We start from the raw sequence: 26,490 nt of genomic DNA, 5'->3' as shown, positions 1-26,490 counted from the left end.
ACTACCACATAGATTAAGAAATAGAACATTATTAGCACCCTAGAAGACTTTAGGTGACTTTTACTAATCATAGCTCCCTATCATCCTGAACTTTATGATATTTACAGGCACACCTTATTTTATTGAGCTTTGCTTTATTGTGCTTTGCAGATTTTTTACAAATTGAAGGTAAAACCCTCCACCATGATAAAAAAGATCATGACTAGCTGAAAGCTCAGATGATGGTTAGCATTTTTTAGCAATAAAATATTTTAAAACTAAGATTGCCTCTTTAAACATAATGCTATTGCAAAAAAATAAACATAATGCTATTGCACACTTAATAGACGACAGAATAGTGCAGCCATAACTTATATGCAGTAGAAAATTAAAAATTTGTGTGACTCACTTTATTACCATATTCACTTTATTGTGGTGGTCTCGAACAGAACCCACAATATATCTGAGGTATGCCTGTACTTCCTTGCTTTTTTTCAATGGTTAACTATCTTAGTTTAGTTTTTCTTTATTCAAGTATAGAACACACAAAAGTGCACAAAAATTATGGGCAACTTGCCCAGCTGGTGTTGCTCAGTGGTTGTCAAATTTATCTCTAAATATTTTGTATGTTGTAATACTATTACAAGTGGTAATTGTTCAAATTCTAATTTCTAGTATATAGAAATGAAGTTGATTTTGAATATAGACTTTCATTTTGTAACCTTGCTATACTTATTTGGTAGGATTTTTATAGATTTCTTAGGATTTTCTATAGAAAATAAAGTTATATGTGAAAAAGACAGCTTTTACTTATTCCTTTGCAATCTGGATACCTGTTATTTTTTTTACCATAGTGCAAGGGTTAGAACCTCCAGTACGTTGTTGAAGAGCGGTGGGGTGAGACATTCTTACTTTATGGCTAATCATAAAGAGAATGCATTCAGTCTTTCTTCCATAGAGTATGTGATGCTAGCTGTAGGTTTTTCAAAGATGTCCAACACCACTAATCATCAGGGAAATGCAAATCAAAACCATAATGAGAAATTACCTCACTCCTATTAGGATGACTACTGTTATATATAAAAAAAAGAGGTAACAAATGCTAGAGAGGATGTAGAGAAGGCGGCATCCTTGTATATTGTCGATGGAAATATAAACTGGTACAGCGACTATGGAAAACAGCATGGAGATTCCTCAAGAAATCAATAACAGAACTACTATATGATTCAGCAATCCCATTTCTGCATATATATCCAAAGGAAATGAAATCACTATCTTGTAGAGATATCTGTACTCCTATGTTCATTGCAGCATTATTCACAATAGTCAAGGTATTGAAACAATTTAAGTGTCTGTCAACAGATGAATGAGTAAAGGAAATGTGATGTACACACACACACACACACACACACACACACACACACACACACGCACACACTGAAATATTCAGCCTTAAAAAGTAAGTTCTGTCATTTGTGACAACATGGATGAACTTGGAGGGCATTATGCGTGGCATCACTTTACGTGGAACCTAAAATCAGAGAGTAGAATGGTGGTTGCCAAGAGGTGGGGCTGGAGTGGGGGAAATGAGAGAGGCTGGTGAAAGGGTATAAACTTTCAGTTATGAGGTGAATAAGGTCTAAGGATCTATCATTGAATTTGTTAAGACAGTGGAATTTGAATATTCTCACAAAAAAACAAGGTTAAGATGTAAGGTGATGGATGAGATGGTGGGATCACTTTTACCATGTATATTTATGTCAAATCATAACATTGTGTACTTTAAATACACTACAATTTCATTTTTTTGTTTTTTTTTTAAATTAAATCTTTATTGTTCAGATTATTACATTCGTTCCTCTTTTTTCCCCCCCATAACTCCCCTCCTCCCAGTTCCCGCCCCACCCTCCGCCTTCACTCCCCACCCACTGTCCTCATCCATAGGTGCACGATTTTTGTCCAGTCTCTTCCCGCATCTCCCACACCCCTTTCCCCCCCCAAGAATAGTCAGTCCATTCCCTTTCTATGTCCCTGATTCTGTTATAATCACCAGTTCATTCTGTTCATCAGATTATTTATTCACTTGATTCTTAGATTCACTTGTTGATAGATGCGTATTTGTAGTTCATAATTTGTATCTTTACCTTTTTCTTCCTCTTCCTCTTCTTAAAGGATACCTTTCAGCATTTCATATAATCCTGGTTTGGTGGTGATGAACCCCTTTAGCTTTTCCTTATCTGTGAAGCTCTTTATCTGACCTTCAATTCTGAATGATAGCTTTGCTGGATAAAGTAATCTTGGTTGTAGGTTCTTGATATTCATCACTTTGAATATTTCTTGCCACTCCCTTCTGGCCTGCAAAGTTTCTGTTGAGAAATCAGCTGACAGTCGTATGGGTATTCCCTTGTAGGTAACTGAGTTTCTTTCTCTTGCTGTTTTTAAGATTCTCTCTTTATCTTTCGCTCTTGGCATTTTAATTATGATGTGTCTTGGTGTGGTCCTCTTTGGATTCCTTTTGTTTGGGGTTCTCCGCGCTTCTTGGACCTGTAAGTCCATTTCTTTCACCAGGTGGGGGAAGTTTTCTGTCATTATTTCTTCAAATAGGTTTTCAATATCTTGCTCTCTCTCATCTTCTGGCACCCCTATAATTCTGATGTTGGTACGCTTGAAGCTGTCCCAGAGGCTCCTTACACTATCCTCGCATTTTTGGATTCTTTTTTCATTTTGCTTTTCCGGTTGGGTGTTTTTTGCTTCCTCGCATTTCAAATCATTGACTTGATTCTTGCGCTCCTCTGGTCTGCTGTCGGGAGTCTGTATAATATTCGTTATTTCAGTCCGTGTATGCTTAATTTCTAGTTGGTTCCCCAATATAACATCGAGGGTCTCATTAGTTTTCTTGTAGATCTCATTAAGTTTATCGGCGGCTTCTAAACAGTTCTTGAGAGACCTTAAAAGTGTGGTTCTGAACTCTATATCTTCCATTGACAATTTTGTCCTGTTTCTTTGTCTCCGCATTTTGTTATGCTTCCTTGGTGCACCCCCTAGTGGTCTTTGTTCGCAGTCTTATAGTTAAACCTTGATTGTTGTAGCTAATACCAGGGAGGGTTTGACCTCCAGGCCAAGTGGCTATGAGAATCAGCTGTGTCTGCAGTGAGAGAACTTCTGTCCTCTAGGGAGGTGCTAATCTAGCCTTTGCCTGAGGCTATCCGGCAAATGCCTGTGTGCAGGGCTTGGGCGGGGCGGGTCGCACAGGATCAACAGGGTGGGCCAGAGAGAGCAGTTATGGCGGCTCTCAGTCCTGTCCCCAGGGGCTCTGCCTCTCTGAGTCCCAGCACCCGCTGCAAAGCTCGGAGAGAAAGCTGCACTCGCTCTGACCGAAGCCAGACAGTCCCGCTTCTCCTGTTTGAGTCTGGGTCCCTAAAGACTCGCCCGTATCTGGAGCTTAGAGTCTGCGACTCCCTCCCGATTGAAAACACCAACCGCGCCCTCCGCCGCCAGCCCGCTCCCCGCACTCCGCACCTCAGAATTTGACTTCAGCACTGCGCCTCCTCTGAGTGTCCGTATGCGTTTCTCTTTCCTCCTAGTTGTAGGACTTCCACTCAGCCAGCGTTCCTGTGGTTCTGGGTGATGTCCGTTCCGTTTTTTAGTTTCACTTTTGAAGTAGTTGTTCAAGGCAGCAAACTCGGGCGTTAACCTATGCCGCCATCTTGGTTCTCCCTACAATTTCACTTATCAGTTACACCACAATAAAACTAAAGAATGTTTTTATTCCTTTTATTTGATTTATATATAGCATATGTCTACAATTTATCACAATATATTTTAAGTAATGTTATACCACTTTGAATAGAGCATACGGATTTTATTTTATCCTCACCTGAGGAATGAGGATATTTTTGATTTTAGAGAGAGTGGAAGGGAGGGGAAGGAGGGAGAGAGGGAGGAGGAGGAGGAGGAGGAGGAGGAGAGAAAGAGAGAGAGAGAAAGAGAGAGAGAGAAAGAGAGAGTGAGATATAGAGAAAAATTGATGTGACAGAAACACATCAACTGGCTACCTCCCACACATGCACCGCCTGGGGTCCAGGATCAGACCTGCAACCCAGGTATGTGCCCTTGACTGGGAATCCAACCCTCCACCCTCTGAGGTGCAGGCTGAATAATCACTGAGCCACGCTGGCCGGGCTAGAGTATAAGAATTTTAAACTGTATAATTCCATTTTACTTTTTCCATCCAGGACCAGAGGAGAGCAGGGTTGGTCAAACCATGGGCAATCCCAGGAATCAGCCACTCTCAGAACCACAGCCTCAGAGCCCCCATCCCTGGAATGAACCTGCCCTCCTTACAAGGACATGGTGGTGACTGCAGACAGTGGGGACTGCAGTACCCCAAGACTTTCACCCACACAGTGGACGGAACAAAGACTCCCTATCACTGCCCACACAGAAGCTCTGAGCTGCGATTTGAGGCTCTGTGTTCCTGGGTGCAGCCTATAGACCTGTGGGGAGACATGTGACACCTATGAGTGAAGAGGCCCTGTGACCTCGAGGGCCAGACAGGGAAGATGTGTTCAGCTGAAAGGGGCTGGGGATGGGGTTCTTCCTTGGAGCAAACGGGAAGCTCCTCCCCATACATCAGTGACCTGAGCCTCTGGCCTCTGAAAGGGGCGTGGGTCTTCTCTGCTAGAAATCCTCCATGGCTCACTCAGAGTCCGTCCAAGTCCTCCCCGTGGCCCAGAAGGCCCTACGTGTCCGGTCCCCATCACCCCTCTGCCCTCAGCTTCTACCTCTCCCTTCATCATGCGGTCCCAGCCACACCAGCCCCCACACTGTTCCTTCCTCATACACCTTAGCCTGAGTTCCACTCCCACTCTCCCACTGGCTCTTACTCCCCCTGGGATGCTCTCCTCTAGGTTTTGGCTCAAATGTCACGAGCTTAGAAAAACTTGGCTGGACCACGCTCTCTAGAAATGCTCCCCTCCCATTTACTTCTCATCGCAGCCATTAACAACACCTGGTAAACTGCTGGCATTTTTGTGCTCTCTGTCCCCACAGAATGTCAGCTCCGGGGGTGGGGGGCCAGGTTCGTTCTCTTTCCACACGGCTCTCTTCCTAACTCCCATTATAGTGCCTGACAGAAGCTGGCGAGAAGGAATGTGAAGATGGAAAATAAATGACATGGAATGAGCACTGCTAAGAAAGTCACTTAAAATAGAGTCGGAGCCGAATAGGGAGGCGGGGCCCATGCACACCCTGTGCCTCAGTTCTCAGAGCTGCTATGAAGGGGCTACCCCGATGCTGAACAACTGCTCTAAGAACACATATGGGCTCGGCCTCCTTCCTGTAGTCTGTGCCCTCTTCCTGTGCATATTGTGACTGAGCAACCCCTGCTAACCTAGCCAGCTAGGGTTCATTTGCATGAAAGAATTACACTCTGTGGGGTTTGCTTTGTAAACCCCGACTTTCTCTGTTCTTTTCAGGGTGCAGTTTGGGTCGCTACCTAGATCTGCATCTCCGGGGTGGCCACTCTTTCTGCTCAAACACATGCTTTCTGCCCTTGACTGAGCCTGGGCCTCTCCTTTGGTGAACAAATGACTGAGAGAATGAATAAATAAATGCAAAGGTGTGGCAAGAGGCATAGCTAGACAGGCCCAGGATTCTCCTAGGGAACGTGGTCAGAGGTGACAAGATGGTGACAAAGCCTGTGTCCTACCTCACTAATACGGTGTGGGAGATGGCCTGGGAGATGGCCGCTTCCCTAACAAAACCAAACATCCTGCTGTCCTGCTGTCCGTCTCACCTACTACTGACAGTTAAGGACGAGGCCTGCCCCACACCAGGCCTCTGGCCCCAGGCAGGTGCTCTAGCCCTCCTGACCCTTGGGGGACTTTGGCTGCGCCCCCTTCCCCGCCCCCCCCCCCCCCATCGATTCTGCATGACCCAGGGAGGCACAGGCCCTCTCAGTGCCCAGCTCACGGGAAACGCTGGTCCGGCCCCTGTTATCCTGCTGGCCCCTGCGGGAGGTAAACTTCAGGTCAGGAAGGCTTCTTCAAGGGCCCCACCCGCAGCGGGCTGTGGGGTTCTCCTCCTGACGGCCCAGCTTACAGTGGTCCATGCAGTGGTCGGCAACCTCATTAGCCAACAGAGCCAAATACCAACAGTACAACGACTGAGATTTCTTTCGAGAGCCACAGTTTTTAAACTTAAACTATATAGGTAGGTACATTGTTATTCACTTAATTAGGGTACTCGTCAGGCTTAGGAAGAGCCACACTCAAGGGGCCAAAGAGCCGCATGTGGCTCGCGAGCCGCGGCTTGCCAACCAGGACATCTCATCTGCATCGACGCGCTTTCCCGGTTCCCACCGCCGAGGGGCGCGCGAGAGGGGAGTCCCTTCCCGGGAGCTACCCCCGCGGGGCTGGGAGGTAGGGCGGGCCGCTCCGGAGCCACCTGGTGGGAGGCTGCGCCCCTCCTTTTCTCGCCTCCAGCTCCACCCCCGGGTCTCCGCACGTCACGTCCAGCCCGGCTGGCGATTGGCTGAGAGACTGCTTCCCAGCTGTGGGGGCGGGGCCGGGGCCGTGCGGGGCGGTGATTGGCCTCCGGAGGCGGAGGCTGGAAGCCCTTCCAGGGCGCGGAGCGGCTGCCGCTGGACCCGGGTCCGGGCCCCCGTCCCCCCGCCGGGTCCCTGGCCCTCGGTCTGGGCCGCGAGGTGGCGGCAGCGCCGGAGCTGAGGGTGAGGCGTGTGCGCGTCGCGTGGCCTCTCAGATGTCGGATTTGCTCCGAGTTGACCGCTCGCCCACCGACTGTCCGATCTCGGCCTACGTGGCGCCGGGTCAGCGGCGAGGATCGGTGCCGCCGGCCTGTGGTCGGGGTCCGAGGTCGGGGCGAGCCGGTGACGGGCTGTCTCCACGTGAGCCCCGCAGCCTCGGCTCCCGTCCCTCCGTCGCCCGCCTGGAGCGGCGCGCGGGGCACCGCAGCTTCGGTCCGCAGAGGCCAGCACCTGAGGACCCGGAGGGCCTCCGCGCAGCTTGGGTGCGTCTGCCTGGGAAGCAGGGCGTCAGGCCTTCGGGGCGGGCCTCGCTGCTGTGACTCCCCGGGTGCTGCCGGTGCCGGTGCTCTCCGAGCCTCGGGCCGGTGATGAGCGGGATGTTGGGGTGGACTGTGCGCCCTGGTCTGAGCGCCTCCTGGGCCTTGTGTGCCTGTGCACCTGGTGTGCACCTCCTACGCCCCGGGCATTTGTGTCCGAGGGAGACCTTGGAGCGGGTGTCTGCCCCCCCAGGGTGTGAGGTCTCCAGCAGCTTGTGACTCCGGGCCCAGGTTGTGATGTCGCTGAACTGGCTGGGGGGGGCGGGGGAGGCTTCACCCTCAGGCATCCAGGCTCTGAGCTGTTTGGGGGTCTGTGTCCGGGTGCGGGTTCTCTGGTCTGTCTGGGGACCCTGGCGTAAGGTGTCAGTTCTTTGAACTTCTGTCCTTCTGTTAGCGCGGTCCTTGAATTAACTTGGGGGGTGTCTGCTGCTTGGGAGTCTGTCCTAGGACACGCAGCGTCGGCGGTTTAGAGTCCTGGGCTGAGGACTTTGGTCTTTCGGGGCGGATTGTCTCAGTGCGCGTGGTCTCTGCTCTGCTGGGGAGTCTGTGCCTCCCGTTGTGAGCTCCTGGACAGGTTTTTGGCGTCTGCTCTGGTTGTGTTCAGTGAGCTGTATTTGGTGTCCCTGGGTATGGGAGTCTGTGGCTCTGGTAAAGTCTTTGTTCTTTTTGGTTGTGAGGTCTCCGTCCAGGAACTGAGGGCGTTGGCACCTGGCAGGTATGATCCCGAAGCCTGGAGCCCCAAGTCCTGGTTGCGTGTCCTTGGGCGCATCACTTGTCCCCTGCAGCCTCCATATGGATCATAATCAGTACAATGAGGCCGGTGCCCATACCAGAGGGTCCTGTCCATCCTAGCAGTGTGTGTCAAGAGCCGGGGGCGCAGTCCGTCTTCTGAGCACGGGCTGTGTGTTCCAGGACTTGGGGGTACAACGGAGCAGTAATTGGCAAAGTCTGATTTCATGGAGTTGTCGGTAAACCTGTCACATCGGTGAGAGTGAGCGGTGTTAAGGAGCAAGATAAGGCCAGGTGAGGGGGAAGAGTGTTTTATTCCGGGTGATCGGGGAAGGCCTCCTGGAAAGGTGCTGATGGAGCAGAGACCGGGAGGAAGTGAGGGAGAGCCGTAGATGGCTTTCGGGAAAAGCATGCCAGGCACAAGGAACAGCAAGTGCAACAGTGCTGAGGGGGAAATGCACGCGGCCTGTTCCTGGAGGTCCAGGAGTCCCGTGAGCCTGGTAAAGTGCCTCCGCGCTGGGATTGACACACAGCGCGCATGGGAGGTGCCTGGTGTTGCGATCTCTGTTTCTCCTCCGGCCCGTGAGGGGGTTGGGGTCACGCTCATCTTCCAGACCAAGGACCTGAGGCTCCAGGAAGTAGCCTGTGAGCTTGCCCTCCTGCTCACACCTGAAATGGCTAAAAGAGGAGGGAAACTTTCAGCTCCATCATGAGAGGCAGAGGGCTTGAGCGTCGGAGCTTCAGGGAGGACACCGTCCACTCTGAAGGTCAGCCAAGCGGCCGATGCAATGATAGTGCAGGAATCACGCCCAGGATGACATTTTCCGCTGGATGGAGGGGAGGATGTTATGAATGAGAGAGGACCTGGGGCAGAGGAGAGGGGCAGGAAAGGGAAGCTGGAGACCAGTGAGAAAAAAGTCAGGGGCTTCGTGGTGTTGCCATGCTTGGGCCCGATTCACCTGAATTACCTGATGGTCCTAAATGTGCTCACCTTTTGCGCTTCCCTCCCCTTTGTCTCGTGTCCCTTCCCCTTTGTGCCAGAGCAGTTCTGTCCTGCAGCTACCATATCAGGTGCAGCAGAGCAAGGAAGCAAGTTGGGGGTCAGACCCCAGCACGGGGAGGAGGCGTCCACACTGGGGGACAGGCTGCAGGGGTGAGAGAGCCCCAAGCGGCCAGGAGGATGTCCCCAGGGTTGGGTGCTGGAAGGCTAGCTGGCTCAGGGATGCAGTGCTGAGGGGTTGAGGCGGTCAAGAGCAGGGGATGCTTCATCACCGTGTGTGAGGAGGGCTCTCTGTGGGGAAGGGCTGGCTTACATACATTGGAACCCATCAGCTCGGGAAATGTACAGGGCGATGGGAACCAGGACTCTCGCTTGAGAAAGGGGAGTTCCCAATGGGGCAAGAGGCAAACCAGAACAAACTCGGAGGTGGTATGCTGAAGTCAGAGGCCTCCATGTGAACTCATGGCTTTAGTATGTGTCCACGAGAATGCGTGGGAAGGGTGGCACAGATGCATATGTTTGTGTGTGTGTGATTGTGTACATGCGTATATCCCCGCCATGGGCAAACTATGGCCCGTGGGCCAGATCCGGCCCGTTTGAAATGAATAAAACTAAAAAAAAAAAAGACCGTACCCTTTTATGTAATGATGTTTACTTTGAATTTATATTAGTTCACACAAACACTCCATCCATGCTTTTGTTCCGGCCCTCCGGTCCAGTTTAAGAACCCATTGTGGCCCTCAAGTCAAAAAGTTTGCCCACCCCTGGTATATCCCAATACTGCTGCTTCCAGCAGCATTGCAATGGCACTAGTACACCTAGCCCCCAGGTCCTGGCTTCTAAATACCATTCTCCACTAAAGGATTGGCGCCGGCGCTGCGGGAGGGCGAGGAGGACTCAATCCGGCTCAACTTGTGGTGTCAATACTAAGAGTAAGTTCAGGGAATGATTGGAGTATCAGAGGGCACAGAACATGGCTGGAGGTATGCCCACTTGACAGGGGGCGGGGGGGAGACAATGCTCAGCTTTGACATATCAACGTGTAACACATGTACGTTTAAAGTGTACAGCGCAATGATTTGATACACATTTATATCATGAAATGATGGCCACAGTAAGGTGTGTTAGCATCTCCAGCCCCTCACATAATTACCATTTTGTGTGTGTGACGATAACATGTAAGATCCACTCGCTCAGCTACTTTCAATAAGGAACACAGTGTTGCTAATTAGAGTCATCGCGGGGTACATCAGATCCCCATGACTTAACTCATAGCTAGAATTTGGAAAATTTGCTCAACATTTCCCCCATGCCCTGACAACCACCATTCTTTTTTTTTTTCCCCATAATCAAAACTTTATTGAAAAATTGACACCAAAACAGGAGATCACTGTTGTATACTTACAAAATTAAATGTAATTACATTATCCTAGTAGATTAAGTAGAATTACTAAACTGATAAGGCTTTTTGTGATATAACCCAAATTCAGGAAGCTGTGTGGATCATTAGTGTTGCTTTCTTCTAAATGAACATCCTTCCGTGAGTCGCGCCTTTCCTCCTGTTGGCTGGCACAACAGGGTTGAGCAACCTACGCAAAGAACCACCGTCTGAGTGTGGCTGAAAATCGTGCTGATCTTGTAGCAACCTGGGCATTTTACATCCATAAAAGAAGAATTTGGACTTTGAACTAGCCGTTTCTTTTTGTGTTTTTTCTTTTCCTCTTCCAAGGACGGGTGTAGTAAATCTCGGGCCAAAGGCATGTTGATCGTCTCACAGGCGCAGCCCGTCCCGATCTCCTAGCGACACCCCCACCATTCTAATCTATATTTCTATGAGTTTGGTTTTTGAGTTTCCACATATGCAAGAACATCCAGTATTTGTCTTTCTCCAGGTTATTTCAGTCAGCATAATCCCGTCAAGTCCACCTGTAGTTGCAAAAAGCAGGATTTTCCTCTATTTTATGGTCGGATAAGGCCGTGTGTGTGTGTGTGTGTATGTGTGTGTGTGTGTGTATACCACTGCCATGGATGCCCAGGGTGGCTCTGTACGAGTCGTGGCTCTTGGCTCCTGGAACGGGGCCTTCTCTGTGAGAACAAGCCCTCTCCAGGCTAGGCCACCAGAGGAAGGGACCAGGCTGGGTCCCTTAGCTGCTGGAGAAAGCTGTCTGGTTTGGGACCGCAGCTGAGATCAGGGAAAGGACAGCTGAAAGCAGGAGAGAGAGAGAGATCTCCTCAGGTCAGGGTCCGTGTCTCATAGTGGAAGGAAAGACATTTGCCCAAGTGCCGGTTGCTCTAGGCTTGAGGGAATGGAGTTGGGTGCAGGAAAGGACCAGAGGCTGAGAGGGTGGGGATAATGCGTCCCATAATCTCACTTCATGGGTCTTGCATGGTCCCGGAGAAAAGCCTGTGCCATTATGGCGTCTAAAATGTCATCTCCTGTGCCTACCTCCACCCACCGGCCATGAAAGAATGGATTGGAGGTACAGTGCACCCTTCAGGGAGGAAGGCCAGTGGGGTTGTGAGGTCGTCTCAGAGGTCCCCTGCCCTGCCCTTGGCTCTCGTGTTCATTATGTTCTCTGCCTCTGAGGTTTCCGGTTGGTCTCCTCAGCCGTGTGTCTCACCGGAAAGAGTCAGTACATTAGAGACCGGCTGGCTACCAAAGGATTTAATAATGTTCCTGAGAGTTTCCTGGCAGAGAAAAAAAATCATCATTTCTAGGGCACTGTGGTGGCCACACAAAGTGGGATTCCCTGGGTGTGGATCACAGGGGGCGCATTTTAAGTTCCTGGGTTCCCACTTATGTAAACAACTTGTCTGGGAACTAGTGGGACAGGGCAACGGTTTTGTTCCTGCTGCCAGGCTGCCCTGTCCATTGTGAGGATGTAGAAGTGACCACCGTCTGGCCTTCTCCGATGCACAGACCCAAGGCAGCACATTCAGGCCAGAGGCTGCCGTGCTGTCGGCTGGACTGAGGAGGCTCTCAGAGCGTCATTTCCACCAAGTGTCCTGGTCCCACTCCTGTCAAGCTCCCACCTAAAGGATTTCCATTGCAGTCAGCTGCCTATTTACTGTGCAGTCCCATGCTCCAAAATCAATCTGTGTTCCATGTGTGCTGTAAATCGAAATCCTTTGCAATGGCCATTGGATCTTAGCCTTGATGCAACAAACCCGCATCACAGTGAGTTTCCCGCAATGCCTCCAGGCCCATGGCTCCTCACGTACTGCTGGGCGACACTGAGCAGGGCGTTACCATGGCCGGTCATTTTGCATCCCATGTCATATCTGGATGCATGAATGCACTGCTTTTCTAAAACCCTGCGTGTAAGCCATCAGTGTTTGAGGTCTTGGGGTGTTTTACCCCATTTAACACACAGAAGGATCCAGGAGGTAGGGCTCCTTACACTCCCCATTCTGCAGCTTGGAAACACAGGGACAGGAAAGTGAGGATGAATGGTGCTGGACTTTCCTTCTTCTTTCACCACCGTGTGTTGCAGTCGGGGTTCATCGGGCTCTTTGAGAACCTTCTTCACCTTCCTGTCCAGACCCAAGGGCCGCCTGGAGCTTTGAGCAGGGACTAGGCCTTCATGCATCGACTCCAGGACGCAGCTCAGCGTTGATTTCTGCATCTTCCCCGATGGCCTCAGAAGAGTCTTCCTGGGAAGTCACGGCAGCCTGTCCTCCTTCCCTCCCAGAACTGCCCATGGGGCCCCGGTGAAGGGAACCCCAGGCCTGGCACCACCTGCCCTGGCCCTCTACTAGGGGTGCTCCAGCAGCGGCACCGAGGTGAGGACACCCTACAAGAGAGGCCCTGGGAAAGGTCAGCGACCCCTCAGAGCAAAAGCATTTCTCGGACGCCTGAGATGGAGACACGTTGATCCCGCGGTCCCTTATCGGGTCAGGGGAAAACCGGAGTCTCTTCCTCAGGTGGGAGAGATCAGAACCGATTTAGGTGTGAATGTCGGTACTGCCAGAGCCACGGGCCGCCTGTGGGTGGGATGCCTGCGGAGAGGAAGGGGGCCCTACTGCCTCCCTGCGGGGAAAGCCTCCTACAGGGCCTGTGGGCTTGAGGCGCAGCCTGGGTCCCTATCGGCCCGGCCCTCCCTCAGAAGGGCCACTCCGACAGCAGCACGGACAGGACAAGCTCGAACTGGAGGGGTGGCAGGACAGCAGAAGCATGTGCCACAGGCTCCTAAGAGGTTCCCGTGCTTGAAGGACACTGACCATCGCACCTCACCTGACGGATGCTGTGTGTGGTGGGGGGGTTCCTTTTGGGGCCAAACAGTAAGCAGTAGGCGGAGGGTTAAGTCAACCAGTTTGACTGAAAAGGCTTCCGGCATGAGCGCGCCCGGATCCCAGGAAGGTCCTGGCCTTTTCTGGGGGCAGTGGGACCGCCCTGCGGCGCTCCGAGGCCGGGAGGCGCCCAGCAGTGGTCCTCAGCTCCTGTGTCATGGCTCCGTGACGCATGCAGTCACTTTCACACCCGGTCTCTGTGTCCTCCCTGCGCTGCTCTCCTTGGACAGAAAGACTCTCTGCAGGGCGAATGCCCCGCGATGCCCAGGTGCTTCTGTGCCATTGCCTTCACTGCCTCGGGGCAGCAGCCCAGTGAGTGCTCCCATGCACGTGTGCTAATACGAGGTTGCTTTCACGCATCTCTCTTCAGTAAATGGGGATGGGAAAATGGACAGGTACATGCAAAAAGAAGAAAAAAAACTAGACCGCCAACTTACACAGACACTAGAATAAACTCAAAATGGATAAAGGACTTCAGTGTAGTCGTGAAACCATAAAAATCCTAGAAGAAAGCAATGGCAGCAATCCTGTCAGACACTTCACTTAGCAATATTTTAACTGATGCACCCCCTAGGGCAAGAGAAACATGGGAAAACATAAACAAGTGGGACTGCGTCTAATAAAAAGCTTCTGCACAGCAAACGAAACCAGGATCAGAATCAAATGGGAACACACTGTATGGGAGAACATACTTGCCAATGATACATCTGATGAAGGGCTAATTTCCAAAATATATCAAGTTCTCATACAATTCCACGAAAGGAGGACAAAACAATCCAACCACAAAATGGGAAGAGCACCTAAATGGACACTTCTCCAAAGAGAACATAGAAATGGCCTAGAGACATATGAAAAAACGTTCAGCATCACTAATCAGCAGAGAAATGCCAATTAAAATGACAATGAGATACCACCTCACACCTACCAGATTGGCTACCATCAGTAAATCAACAGACGACAAGTGCTGGTGAGGATGTGGAGAAACAGAAACCCTGGTACAAGCTCTGCAGAAAACAGTGTGGCGTTTCCTCAAAAAATTAAAAATGGAACTTCTATTGGACCCAGTGATCCTCTTCTACAAACATACGCTAAGAAGCCTGAAACACCAATCAGAAAGGATATATGCACCCCTGTGTTCCTAGCAGCACAATTTACAATAGCTAAGATCTGGAAATAGCCCAAGTGCCCACCAGTAGATAAATAGATAAAAAGGCTGTGGTACATTTACACCATGGAATACTATGCAGTAGTAAAAAAGAAGGGTCTCTTACCCTTTGAGACAGCATGGAGGGACCTGGAGAGCATTATGCTGAGTGAAATAAGCCAGTCAGAGAAAGATAGGTATCACAGGCTCCCACTCATATGAGGCATCTAATGAACAGGATAAAGTGACAAACAAAATAGATCCAGAGACATGAAAGCATGTAACAGACTGAGGATCCTCAGAGGGAAGGAGGGGGAAGAGATCAATCAAAGAACTAATAAGAAAATCTGCATAAACCATAGACACAGACAATAGTGGGGTGAAGCCCTGGGGAGGGGCAGGAGTGGAGAGGGGATCCATGGGGAATAAAGGGGCCTTCTGTAATACTTTCAACGATAAGACACATTTTAAAAACAAAGTGTGGAAAGGGGGTGTAGAATGGGAATGTGGGGGTGCACCATTGTGGTCTTTGCCACAATGAATAGGACCCCAATGCAGGCAAATGTTCACTGCTCCCTATCACTGAGTCGCACTCCCCTAGGACAGTGGTTCTCAACCTTCCTAATGCCGCAACCCTGTAATACAGTTCCTCATGTTGTGGTGACCCCCCATTTCATTGTTACAAATTGAACATAGTTAAAGCATAGTGATTAATCACAGAAACATATGTAATTATATATGTGTTTTCCGGTGGTCTTAGGCAACCCCTGTGAAAGGGTCGTTCGACCCCCAAAGGGGTCGCGACCCACAGGCTGAGAACCGCTGCCCTAGGAGGAGTTTCTGATGGATAACTTCCTCCTGGCACCCAATAAAGATACGAATTAGCCGAAGCCGGTTTGGCTCAGTGGATAGAGCGTCGGCCTGCGGACTGAAAGGTCCCAGGTTCGATTCTGGTCAAGGGCATGTGCCTGGGTTGCGGGCGTATCCCCAGTGGGAGATGTGCAGGGGGCAGCTGATCGATGTTTCTGACTCTGTCTCTCTCCCTTCCTCTCTGTAAAAAATCAATAAAATATATATTTTTTAAAAAAAGATACGAATTAAAGGAAACTAAGTTTAGAATTGAGATTTCCTCACCCACCGTGGCCCGTTCTCTGTCAGATCTGCGACCACCACATTCCAGTCCCCGAGCAGCAGATCCCAGTTTATCACGAGGAGCAGATTGGGATGGAGAGGAGGGAGGGCCCAGAGAACACGCACGTCACTCTTGGCGGACCGGCAGCAGGACCAGCCTCCGATCCTCCGGGCAGAGGCAAAGGAAGAGCGTCCTGCGGGGCAGGGAGAGCTGGAGCAGAGGGCGTGCCCACAGGAGGGCCCTGCGGTGGTGCTGGTGCCCCTGGCCTCAGGCTCCGGGCCAGGCCTTGTTGCCTGGTGTCCCGGAGGTGAGCGGGAACAGCAGCTTCCTGCTGCTGCAACAGAGGCAGCACGTCATAGAGTTACTGAGGGTCGGGATTTGGGCAGGATGCATTTCATTTCAGGAGGCACGAGTGATTCAATCTTGCCCCCACCCTGAACCTGGTCCTGTCTAGCGAGGAAGGGACCGTGTTCCACTGGAGTGAAAATGAATTCTGCATTCTCTCCCTGTGCTTTCAGGTGGGCCCAGAGCTGTGTTGTTGCAAACACGTCCGCGTCTGCAGACAGAAGTGGCTTGAGAACAGGTGCGTTTATTAGATTCTGAAGCTGTGACCGCAGCAGAGAGTGTGGGAGCTCCCTGGAGCCCGGCAAGCTGGTCCCACAGCCCCGGGGAGAGAAGGTCAGTGAGGCAGGGCGTGTCCCTCTTGAAACACAAGGGCCTGGCTTCAGCCTGGTCATGTTGGGGTGTGGGGGGGTGTGAGCAGGGGAACGTGGCATTTCGCTGTCATGAGTTCCTTACTAGGTGTCGCACCATATGCTCCCTGCTTCCGCATGTCAGCTGACTTCCTCTTTCCCACAGACCCATCCTGGAGCAAGATTCCCGTCCCAGATGTGAGGTGGCGCGCAGACTACAGAGAAGGCGGGGACCGTGCCCACTGGCAGAGGTCAGACCGGGATGGCCTCACTCCGGCAGCCACATCAGGTCAGTCCTGCCAACCACAATCCACCCTGTGCCCTGGAGACGGCTTCCGTCGTCTCCCCTTGCCCCCCACTGCGTGCTAGGCTCGCTGTTGGCAGGGGGAGGAGGAGGAATGGCAGAGCCAGTCCCTGCCCTGGGCAATGAGCCTCTTCTCGGGAAAGGGATCTGACACCCATGCATGTGGTGGAGAGCGCCTCGTTGGCCCCTGTGAGGCTTGGGGGACAGGAGAAGAGTGGGGTGAGAAGGAACAGGGTTGAGTGAGGTGGCATGGGGCTTGCTGAGGGTGGTGCTACCGGCCCACCTCTCTACATGCGGGCGCAAGAGAAGGGGCTAGCAGGGGTAACAGGGAGTCGGCGGACACCCCGTCTCCCCACCTAAAGGCCTTGTCCTCACGCCCACGTGTGGGGTACAGCAGGAGACCCGGGGCCACCTGTGAGACGGGATACGGTCCCCAGTTACAGACTAGGGGCCAGAATCCAGTGATGTGCACACACGTCCAGCATGTCAAGTTCCAGGCCAGACATCAGAGGCGCCAGGAGGCAGGGAAATACTGGGAGAGAGTGGGGGTAGCGTAACCATGAGTCAGTGTTTCCCAAATGCCCAGAAATGGTCCATCTGGAGACAGAGATTAGCTGGCCGCTGGCCTGGGCCCGGAGGTGGTCGTGGAGATGGACTGCGAACAGGAACACGGGGTCTCTTTGGGACGACAGAAAGGTTCTCAAACTGGAGTGTGGTGACGGTGGCAGAACCCTTTAAATTTCCTACCACTCCCTGCTGTGCACACTAACTGCACATTACACCTCGGTACAGGTAATTGCGAAATGCACTGCGAATGCCCCAGCCATGGAGGCCAAGCTGTGCCATCGCTTTCATGACGCCAAGGACTCCCCTGCCTCTTCTGTGTTCTGTGTTCTGGGTCCACCATCCCTGCCTCCTGCAGTGTCCTCCATGCTCCACCAGAGGGAGGCACTGTGCAAAGGCCAGGAGGAGAGCTGGTGAGTGTGCAGGCCACCTGTCTGCCTGTGTGTCCCTGAGTGTTCCTGCGCAGGCGCCCTTCAGGTGGACATAATGGTCGACTCACAATTCCACCGCCCAGGGCCGGCTCCCATAATCCACCCCGCGTCTGCAATTCCACTTCGGGTTGCCTGTTCTTCACGCCTCCCACAGACCCAGCTACAGTTTCCCTGGCAACCAAGCTGGGCCCTTAGCTTCAGCCTCAAATCACAGGAAGGCACACAGAGTGGGGAGGGTTGTTGTCCTCGTCACAGAGCGCCCTCCCCAGCTCGGGACCCAGTGGGGATGCGCAGCAGAGCCGTAACCAAGACGACAGAATGCAGCTGCCTTTCCAGCAGCCAGCCTTCTCCCTCCTCTCCGCCTGCCTGGTGTCAGGCAGCCAAGGGCAGGTGTGGCATAAACACACTCCTCACTCCCAGCAATTGTTCTGAGTGTGAGTATAGGTTAAAGGAAGTATGCCATAGACAGCTCTCAAAAGGCAAGACACATCACAGCGGATTAGCAAACCTGGCTGTAAGCCCAGGATGGTATTTGAAAGCAGTACAGGGGAGGCACTGGGGTGCTTAGGCTTCCCCACCACAGGGTGCCTCCACTGCCGGGAGCCTCTTTAAAAGAGCGGGTCCTGGGCACCCCCTCCCCCCGCCCAGAGGCTGAGTCAGTAGGTCTGGATGTGGCCCCTGCAGGAGCCTCATTGAGTCCTCCTCCCGTGAAAGCCTGGATTGCTGTCGTGGAAACAGCCTGCTAGGGTCCAGCCCCGGGGGTCCAGGGTTTCCCAAAGGTGTGGACGGAGTTGGAGAAGAATGTTTTACACGGAGACAGTGTTCAGAACTCTCTAGCTATCTTTAGTCTCCGTGGATCTTCCTGCACCTGGCTGAGGCCACAGAGAAAGATCCCAAGGCAAACTGAGCCTTTATTTTATAGTCAGAGGTAAATAAGGTAGTGGTTACCATAGTTACACTGTTCTTGTGAGGTTCACTTGTTTTGGCCACTTCCTGCACCTCCCTCAGCCCATTAGCTTCCCAGGTAAGATCTAGGGAGCATCATAAGTTCAAGCCTAATTATGCTAAGAGGGCTGTGCCCTCTAAGCTGGGACTTGTTTGTGACTTTGCTGAGGGTGGTGCTACCGGCCCACCTCTCTACATGAGAGGTCAGTCCTAGCAGGCTTGCTGCACCTCCCTCAGCCCATTAGCTTCCCAGATAAGATCTCGGGAGCGTCATAAGGTCAAGCCTAATTATGCTAAGAGGACTGTGCCCTCTAAGCTGGGACTGTTTGTGCCTTTGCCAACAGGTCAGTCGGAGGAAGCTTAATAGCTTAATCGTATATCGGCTCCCCACAACAGCCATCCTTAGGGAGGAAGCCTAGCCCTGGGCCTGGGAGACTTCCTTCCAGAGGAAGCGGGCTCTCCTCATGACCTGCCGCGCTGGCTGACAGCTCACTCGGGATGGGGGGGGGGGGGAGCCACGTGCCCAGGTACCTGTGTGCTAAAGCCAGCATTGTCCTTGCTCTCCTCCGTGGTCCTGGAACCAAAAGTGTGAAGTTGAAACCTTGCCTTCGCTAACCGATCTTACTGCTTTTCATTTCCTGTCACGATCCCGTGTGCTTAGTTACTTTAAAAGTTTGGGAGACCGTGTACAGAGGCCGTCATGGGGCAGAGCACAGGAGTTCTGTGGGAAGTACAGCGAGCTGAGATTTTACCCGTCCATGCGAAGGACCAGCTGTCAGGCTTCTCCGTGACATTCACTCAGGGGCATTTTCACTTTTTATGATCATGTGTTTTCACGTTCATGCGTGCTCTCCGGGACAGACCATATAGGCCTGGATATTTATGATGAAAACGAAAACTTAGCCAACCCATGTTTCGTGCACAGCCGTGGACATTTGCCGCAGCAAACGTTCTCCTCCAGCCACGATGGGCACTGCTGCTATGGCCTGATCCCTGGAGTTCAAACAGCATCTGTGGAGTTCCTGTAGGAGGTGAGCATCTCAGTGGGTCGGGACTATTACAGGGTGCAGGTTCTCCTAGGACTTCCTGTAGCGGGCCCAGCCAAACCAGGACATAGACGCCATCAGTGACTGGGAAGAGGGAGCCCTCACATGGGGAATTTACCAACATCCGTGGGAACATGAAGATCATGGTTTAGCCTTTTCCAGAGCACGGCGAAGGGAGGCATGGGGTAGTGGAGGTCACACCTAGCGGCATTCCTAGGATTTTGGTTTAAGGACATGGGTAGATGGCAGAGCCTGCCCATGACACAGGGAACATAGGTTTCGGGTCCCCTGGAGAATTGCAGGGCTTGTGTGACATCTGAGGGGAGGTGCCCACAGGTCTCGGCCTGAAGGGGCTCTGCGGTCCAGCTGAGATTGCTTAGGTAGACCTGGTGATGCAGCAAGCCATCAGCACACAAGGGGATACACATGAGAACCAAGCAGGTGGGAGAGATGAAGAGAAAGGAGGGCGTTGAGAGAATGGAAAGTGTTGACTGTGTGCAAGACAGCATTGGGTACTTTGTTTGCCAACATGGAGCTCTTTGGAGAGGTTCACAAGGGAACATTCCCTGGAAGGGGGACACGGAGGAGGATCGAGAGGTGACCAAACAAACAGGCTACTGGAGTCTACACTCCCAAGAAGCTTGGCTTCCAAGGAACCCAGACATGGGCATTGGAAGCAGAGGTGGGTGCACTCCGGGTGTGCCCTTTGAGGGTGTGTCCCCCATAACAAGGGGCAAAATCACAGGACGCAGGTACCAGGAACCCTGAGCGCCCTGAGGCCGTGGTGTGGATGGCAGGGTCCAGAAGACACTGGATGAGCTCAGGGGGGATGCTTGAAGGTGAGGAGTGCACAGCAGGGGTCTCACGCAGCCCTGGGTCTGCAGGAAGACGCCATCCTCACTCCCGCTCCCGTTCTTACATCTGAGACCCGTGCAGCTATGTGTGGGGAGTTACAGCAGCTTCCAAGTCAAAGGCCGCAATCGGTGGTATCCGGGAGAACACGATTGAGTTAACTCCGGAAAGGGGAGAGAATTGGACATTTGGGCAAAGGTGGCATAAGAGGGAAGGTGAGTTGTATGGGAGGGCCAGACAGCAGTCCTGTATGAGGGCAGTGGGTGCAAGGGCTTGGGGTTGGGGTGACGGCAGGAGCTGGAGTCATGGGCACTTGAATGGCCACCAAGTTCAGACAAAATGTCTCTGCAGACATTTCTCCTTGCAGGACCGTAGAAGCCCAGGAAGCCAGGAGAGCTAGGAGAGGTTTGCCTGGTCTGGGCCCTGGATGCGGATGGATTTGAAGCATCTGTAAGGCTAAGCCCTGTGGATGAGACTGGCCTGGGTCACTCACACCTGCTGGTGATGGGGCTGTGCTCTGGGGTCCCTGAGTTGAGGAACAGCGGGCTGGGCCATGGGGCAGTAGAGAGGAGCTCGCTTCTGGTTCTGGTCCCTGCGGAGGTGGGTATCCATCTCCCCACAGATCCCGACAAAGGGCACGGTGGGTTGTTAGAAGGGCAGGGAGAAACATGACTCAAGTCTTCAGCATCTTACCGAGGGCCACAGGTCTCGGGCCACCATGAGACAACTGTGAGCCTGTGCTCTCGGGTGAGGGAGCCGGGTCCAGTCCCTGAGATTTCTGCCGCTGCTACCTGGGCACAGCCGGGCACTCTAGCCACTCAGGGTCTCTGTGCAGGAGTCCGTGTTTTCCCACAGCTCCTCACCCCTGCGTGGGGGTGGGGGAGGGGAGGACCAGAGCTGAGACAGCAAACGATGGGGAGCGGGGCTGAGGCCGACCGTGACGGAAAATGGAAGAACCACGTCCTTCCTACAAATTGACCCTTTCTGTCACCGGGTTGAGACAACAGGATCCCAGTGGCTTCTTGGGGACAAGTCCCTGGTTTCCCCTTGAGAGACTCTAGGGCAGCGGTTCTCAACCTGTGAGTCGCGACCCCTTTGGCGGTCGAACGACCCTTTCACAGGGGTCGCCCAAGACCATCCTGCCTATCAGATATTTACATGACGATTCATAACAGTAGCAACATGACAGTTATGAAGTAGCAACGAAAATAATTTTGTGGTTGGGTCACAACATGAGGAACTGTATTTAAAGAGCCAGAAGGTTGAGAACCACTGCTCTAGGGCAGCTGTGGGCAAACTACGGCCCGCGGGCCGGATCCGGCCCATTTGAAATGAATAAAACTAAAAAAAAAAAAAAAAAAAAAGACCGTACCCTTTTATATAATGATGTTTACTTTGAATTTATATTAGTTCACACAAACACTCCATCCATGCTTTTGTTCCGGCCCTCCGGTCCAGTTTAAGAACCCATTGTGGCCCTTGAGTCAAAAAGTTTGCCCACCCCTGCTCTAGGGCCTCAGATCCTTCCTGTCCCCTTAAGAAGAAGGGGGTAGAGGGTACGGTTTTCTGAGCTGCAAGAACCCAATGAGGGAAGGGGGTTGTAAATGCTTCCTAAGTCACATGATCCCATGTACAGGGACCCCCAGGTGTCCTGTACAGTGGATACTATTTCTGACATTGACTTGATGGTTTTGCATTATTCGATGGGCTCTCCTCTGTTTAAAACACACTCCAGAGGCCAGGGTAGTTGAATTGCCCAGCAGTGGAGACCTGAGATCTGCCCATCACTAAGAGGGTTTGATGGCTGCTCCCCCTGGACAAAAGGCGGTGCTGTGCTCAGGGCCGGGATGTGTAGGACGCAAGGACCGGGTTCCCCTTAAAGAATACAATGTCCGAGGACAGCCGGCTGGGCAAGACATCCTGGGAGATGCTCTGGGCCTGTCAGCAGCTCTTGCGATACTCACCCAGGCCTCACCTCAGAGAGGACACTGGCATGATTCACCTCCCAAAGAAATAAGGAGGAAAACAGCGCCTTCTCCTAATAAGCATACTGACGTTCTGCACCTTCCCCAGGCTTCCTTTCCTGGCTCTGGAAACCTTTTTCTGCAGCCCAGCTCCAGGAGGCCGGCCTTGCAGGGATGGCCCGTGCTGTTACAGGAGAAGGAGCCCGGCATGGCCTGTGGAGGCGAGGACGGCCTGGAGGAGACCCCGCTGCCCTCAGTGACACCCTCATCGGCTCCTCCTCTCGGTGAGTCTGTCTGGGCCTGTCCGCTTGCTGTGATCCGTTTTAGGGTCCATTCATGGCAGGCTACACGCTGTCCTGGCTAAAGGCAGGGGGAGGCAAGGACCCCCAGGTCGCCTCTCACAGGGACAGACTGGACGGCGGGCACAGGAGCACCCGTGGGGAAGGTGTGCCGACATCCCAGAGTCACAGGTGCTCCTCTGACTGCACCGCCACTTGGGTTATGCCTTCTGCCCGACTGTGCTGTTCTTCAGCAGCAGTGCCCGCCCTCTGAACGGGAATAATATTCGTGAGGGAGAAAAGGCCCCTGCCTTGGCTTCTAATCCGCTAGCTGAGCTAAGATGCAACATGTGCGTGGTCCATGTGTACAAATGCTCAGTGACCTCAGTGAGAATGCTCACTCTCAGATCTCTACCCCACATCTCCAGGTCTTTCCCATTGGGAAGGAGCACCTGTGGCTTGTGAGTCTGTGTGATGATGTGGGAAGGGGATCTATAACACCTCTATGGCTCACAGTGCCCCAGGTGGTCTTTGTGGAAAGGACACCTCTTTAACGTTTATTTTTTAATGACAGTTTACATTCCACATGACTCTGTATTAGTTGCAGGTGTACCGCATAGCAGTTAGACAGTCATATACTTTACAAAGTGTTCTTCCGATAGTCCCAGTACCTTCCTGGCACCATACGCACATATTACAACACTAGAGGCTTGGTGCACAAAAATTTGTGCCCCCCGGGGGTGGGGTGTCCCTCAGCCCGGCCTGTGCCCTCTGGCAGACTGGGACCCCTCGGGGGATGACCACCTGCTGGCTTAGGCCTGCTCCCCGGGGGATTGGGCGTAAGCTGACAGTCAGACATCCCTCTGGCAGCCCGGGAGCCCTCGGGGGATGTCCACTTGCCAGCGGGGAGCAGGCCTAAGCTGCAGTCGGACATCCTTACCTCTACTGAGGAGGCTGGAGAGGCTCCCACCACCAACTCTGTACTGGCAGCTGTCAGCCTGGGTTGTGGCTGAGAAGAGCTCCCCCTGTGGGAGCACACTGACCACCAGGGGGCAGCTCCTGCATTGAGTGTCTGCCCCCTGGTGGTCAGTGTGTGTCATAGAGACCAGTCATTCCCAGTTGTTCTGCTGTTCAGTCTAATTAGCATATTAGCTCTTTATTATATAGGATTATTAACTATAATCCCTACGCTGTACATTATAGCCCCATGACTCTGTTGTAACGACCACTTTGCACTTCTTGGTCCCTTCTCCATTTTCACCCAGTCCCCACCCCCTCTCCTTGGCAACCGTCTGTCTTGTTCTCTGTGTCTATGAGTCCGTTTCTGTTTTGCTTTTCATTTATGTTGTGCTTTTGATTCCATATGTGAGTGCACTCCTAAGGGAGTTGTCTTTCTCTAACTGACATTTCTCTGAGCATAACACGTTCAAGGCCCATTTACTTGGAGCCTCTCTGCACGTCTTGACTCACCTCCCTTGTCTGAGCTGTGGTACTTTCCCGTCTCTGCTTCTGTGGGCCGAACTCCTGTGACTGCAACGGACACTCTCCTGGGGCTCGTCTTTCGTGTTGATGAAGATTTCCCATGCTCTATCCAGGTCAGTCGGGCAACTGTGCAATGTGTACCTTGTCACTAACAATGTGAGCACCGCTGGCACATCACCCCTCCCCTCAAAAATATTAAGTGCAGCAGAGTGATAAAGAATGCAGTGCTCACATGTGACCAGTATGACTGACTGACTGTTTCCTAAGATGAGCACAGAGAAGTGGTTGTGGCTCAGAAAACGTGAACATTAGTGGTGGCTTTGAGTAAACCAGTTGCAGTGGAATGATAGGCAAAATAAGTCGTATTGAAGGGGGTGGAGGAGCAAACGGTCTCAGGAGGAGTTCAAGCAGTTTGGCTTTGGAATTAATCCATCAACGTGCCAGTAGCTGCAAAATGACATGTGGGATGGAGGCGGGTTTCCCCCATTTGTTGTGGGGTGGTCCAGTGTACAAAGAGCAGGTGATACTTTAGGAGACGGCTCATAAGTGCAGGTGGAAGGCATGGGATCCTGAGCACAGGTGAGGGCTGGCTGCACTCAGGAGCAGGTATGCTCAGGGGAAGCAGAGTCACAGAAAAAACAGGTCCATTGAGTTTGGGAAGCACTGAGGAGTTCGACCTCAGTGCTTCTGTGTGCTGCAGGCCATAGTAGGGGAGGTCAGTGGGTGAAGTAGGATTGCTCGTGAGTGAGGTAGTGGTGTACGTAGAGTGAGAGGGAAAGTGAGAAGCAACCCCCCCGCCCCCCCCGATTATGCAGTTAAGATAAACAATTCAGTAAGGTTTATATTTGTCTCATCAAAGCTCAGGTGCTCAGGCACAAGCAGGCTGTGTCCCTATGGAGGCACAACAGGAGAGTAGGAAGGCGGTGAAAAGAGCAAGAGAGTTGTTTTGGAGCAGATTATATACCCCGGGGTAGGCTGTAGAGAAGAGGCCTGGTGGAAGGTGGGGGAGGCCGTGGGCTCTACACTGGAGGCACCAGAGGGGTTCAAGGCTGTCTAAGCAGGTGCATTAGAAGGGAGGGAGCTAGACATCCAGGGAAGCTGTTGAAGCGACAAAAGGGTGGAATGCTAGACAAAGACGGCATGGAGGGCCCCGAGCTTCCGATACCCAGGGCATGACCTTGGGCAGGGGGGTGCTCGGCTGGGTCGCGGGAGAACCTTCTGGACTGCAGAGGGGCTCCGAGTTGTCCGTGCTGGGCTCCTGTGCCCTGAGTCCCAGGAGGGTTCTGCGGAGTGAGGTCTGAGAGGACCGAGAGAATGACAGGAGACCAGTGTGCCCACAGCTGGGGAGAGGCCGTAGGGTGACGACCAGGGGTGGTACCAGTCCTGCTGGTGGGGCAGAGCAGCGACTAGGGCCGCGGGGCCACAGGAATCTCAAAACTCCTGTCCAAACCCGCCGCTGATCTTTGCAGCAGGATCCGGACTAAACCTCCAGCAGATGCTGGCAGAGAAGCCGGCAGAAACCTCACTGCGCACCAACGCGCATGCCCAGGACCCGCCAATGAGCGCGCAGAACCGGCCCTTCTGTACGTCATTCCTGTGCGCCTGTCCCGCCTGTGTCTGTGTTGAGGGCTCCGAGGGCCACTTCCCGGAGTCCGTCCGCGTTCCCCCCGTTACGGGATCCTCCTCTCCACCCAGTCAGCCTTCCCCGGCCCCGGTCCCTCTGGCCCCGCCAGCAACTCCGCGGGAAACACGGGTTTCCCTCCGAGATCGGGGCCCGGTGTCTCCGGCCAGCAGAGGGCAGTGGAGGGCCGTGCGCGGGCCAGCCCCCTCCGCCCCGCCTTTCGGTATGGAAAAAACACGGGCGCAGCGAGCAGGGGAAAGTCCTTAGGGCCCTTTGCACAGCGGCCCGCACACTCTTCCCGCAGCTCCTGGGCACGGTGGTTCATTCCTGCAGTGGCCAGTGAGCGGTTTCCTCTGTGATCAAAACCACTTGCTTTCCAAATGGACGATTCTTCCAAAGTCCTTCCTGGGTTCCTTAGCAACTTGCAGTCCCGCGACTCTGAAGGCCAGAGTCACCGCCTTTCCCCAACTGTTTGGGGTTTTCTGGGCCTTTTCAATACAGTGTTCAATAATGACAGTCACCCAGACCTCACTAGGAGACATAGTAATTCAAACGACAGCCCCATCACCCAATATTGACCATTAGGAATATTTTGTGATCAGTTTCTTAGAGATCTTTCATCAAACACCAGGTTCATTTTAAATATACTAAGGGTCATTTTTGCATCACGACTTCACCTCCTCTTTTTAAACTCAGTTATTCCTTTTGGAAAGTCATTTTTAGATTTTTAGTTACGTTACTGAAAAAATAAGGGAGGCATCTTGCAAACTGTTGGCAGTGTCTGTAAATGTGAAGTTGAACATGCAATGATCTATGATCCAGAAGCAGCATAGTATCTGTGTGAGAGCAGGGGCTGCAGTGCGGGTGGGCTGCACTCTTTTCTCTCAGCACCAGGAAGAGTACCAGCAGTTAGTGGGTTCTCAGTAAATATCTTGAGATGAGAGCCTCAGTGCA

The 26,490-nt window shown here is 52.5% G+C and overlaps 1 protein-coding gene across 1 annotated transcript; it reads right to left on the bottom strand.

Annotated features, from left to right (window-relative positions):
- Positions 1 to 10,223: 10,223 nt before the first annotated feature.
- LOC118653646 (40S ribosomal protein S27-like) lies at positions 10,224 to 10,609 on the bottom strand. The gene has a single exon (XM_036304277.1). It carries the CDS (start codon positions 10,550 to 10,552, stop codon positions 10,298 to 10,300), a length of 255 nt encoding a protein of 84 aa, XP_036160170.1. The 5' UTR covers positions 10,553 to 10,609; the 3' UTR covers positions 10,224 to 10,297.
- Between the last annotated feature and the right edge of the window lie 15,881 nt (positions 10,610 to 26,490).

The sequence above is a fragment of the Myotis myotis genome, unplaced genomic scaffold (assembly GCF_014108235.1).
Source record: "Myotis myotis isolate mMyoMyo1 unplaced genomic scaffold, mMyoMyo1.p scaffold_m19_p_4, whole genome shotgun sequence".
Classification (NCBI taxonomy): domain Eukaryota; kingdom Metazoa; phylum Chordata; class Mammalia; order Chiroptera; family Vespertilionidae; genus Myotis; species Myotis myotis.
Note: the sequence above shows the minus strand (reverse complement) of the source record. Positions and strands in the feature narration are given on the sequence as shown.

Coding starts and splice junctions, on each gene's coding strand:
- LOC118653646 (XM_036304277.1), bottom strand. CDS start 10,552: ATGCCTTTGGCCCGAGATTTACTACACCCGTCCTTGGAAGAGGAAAAG.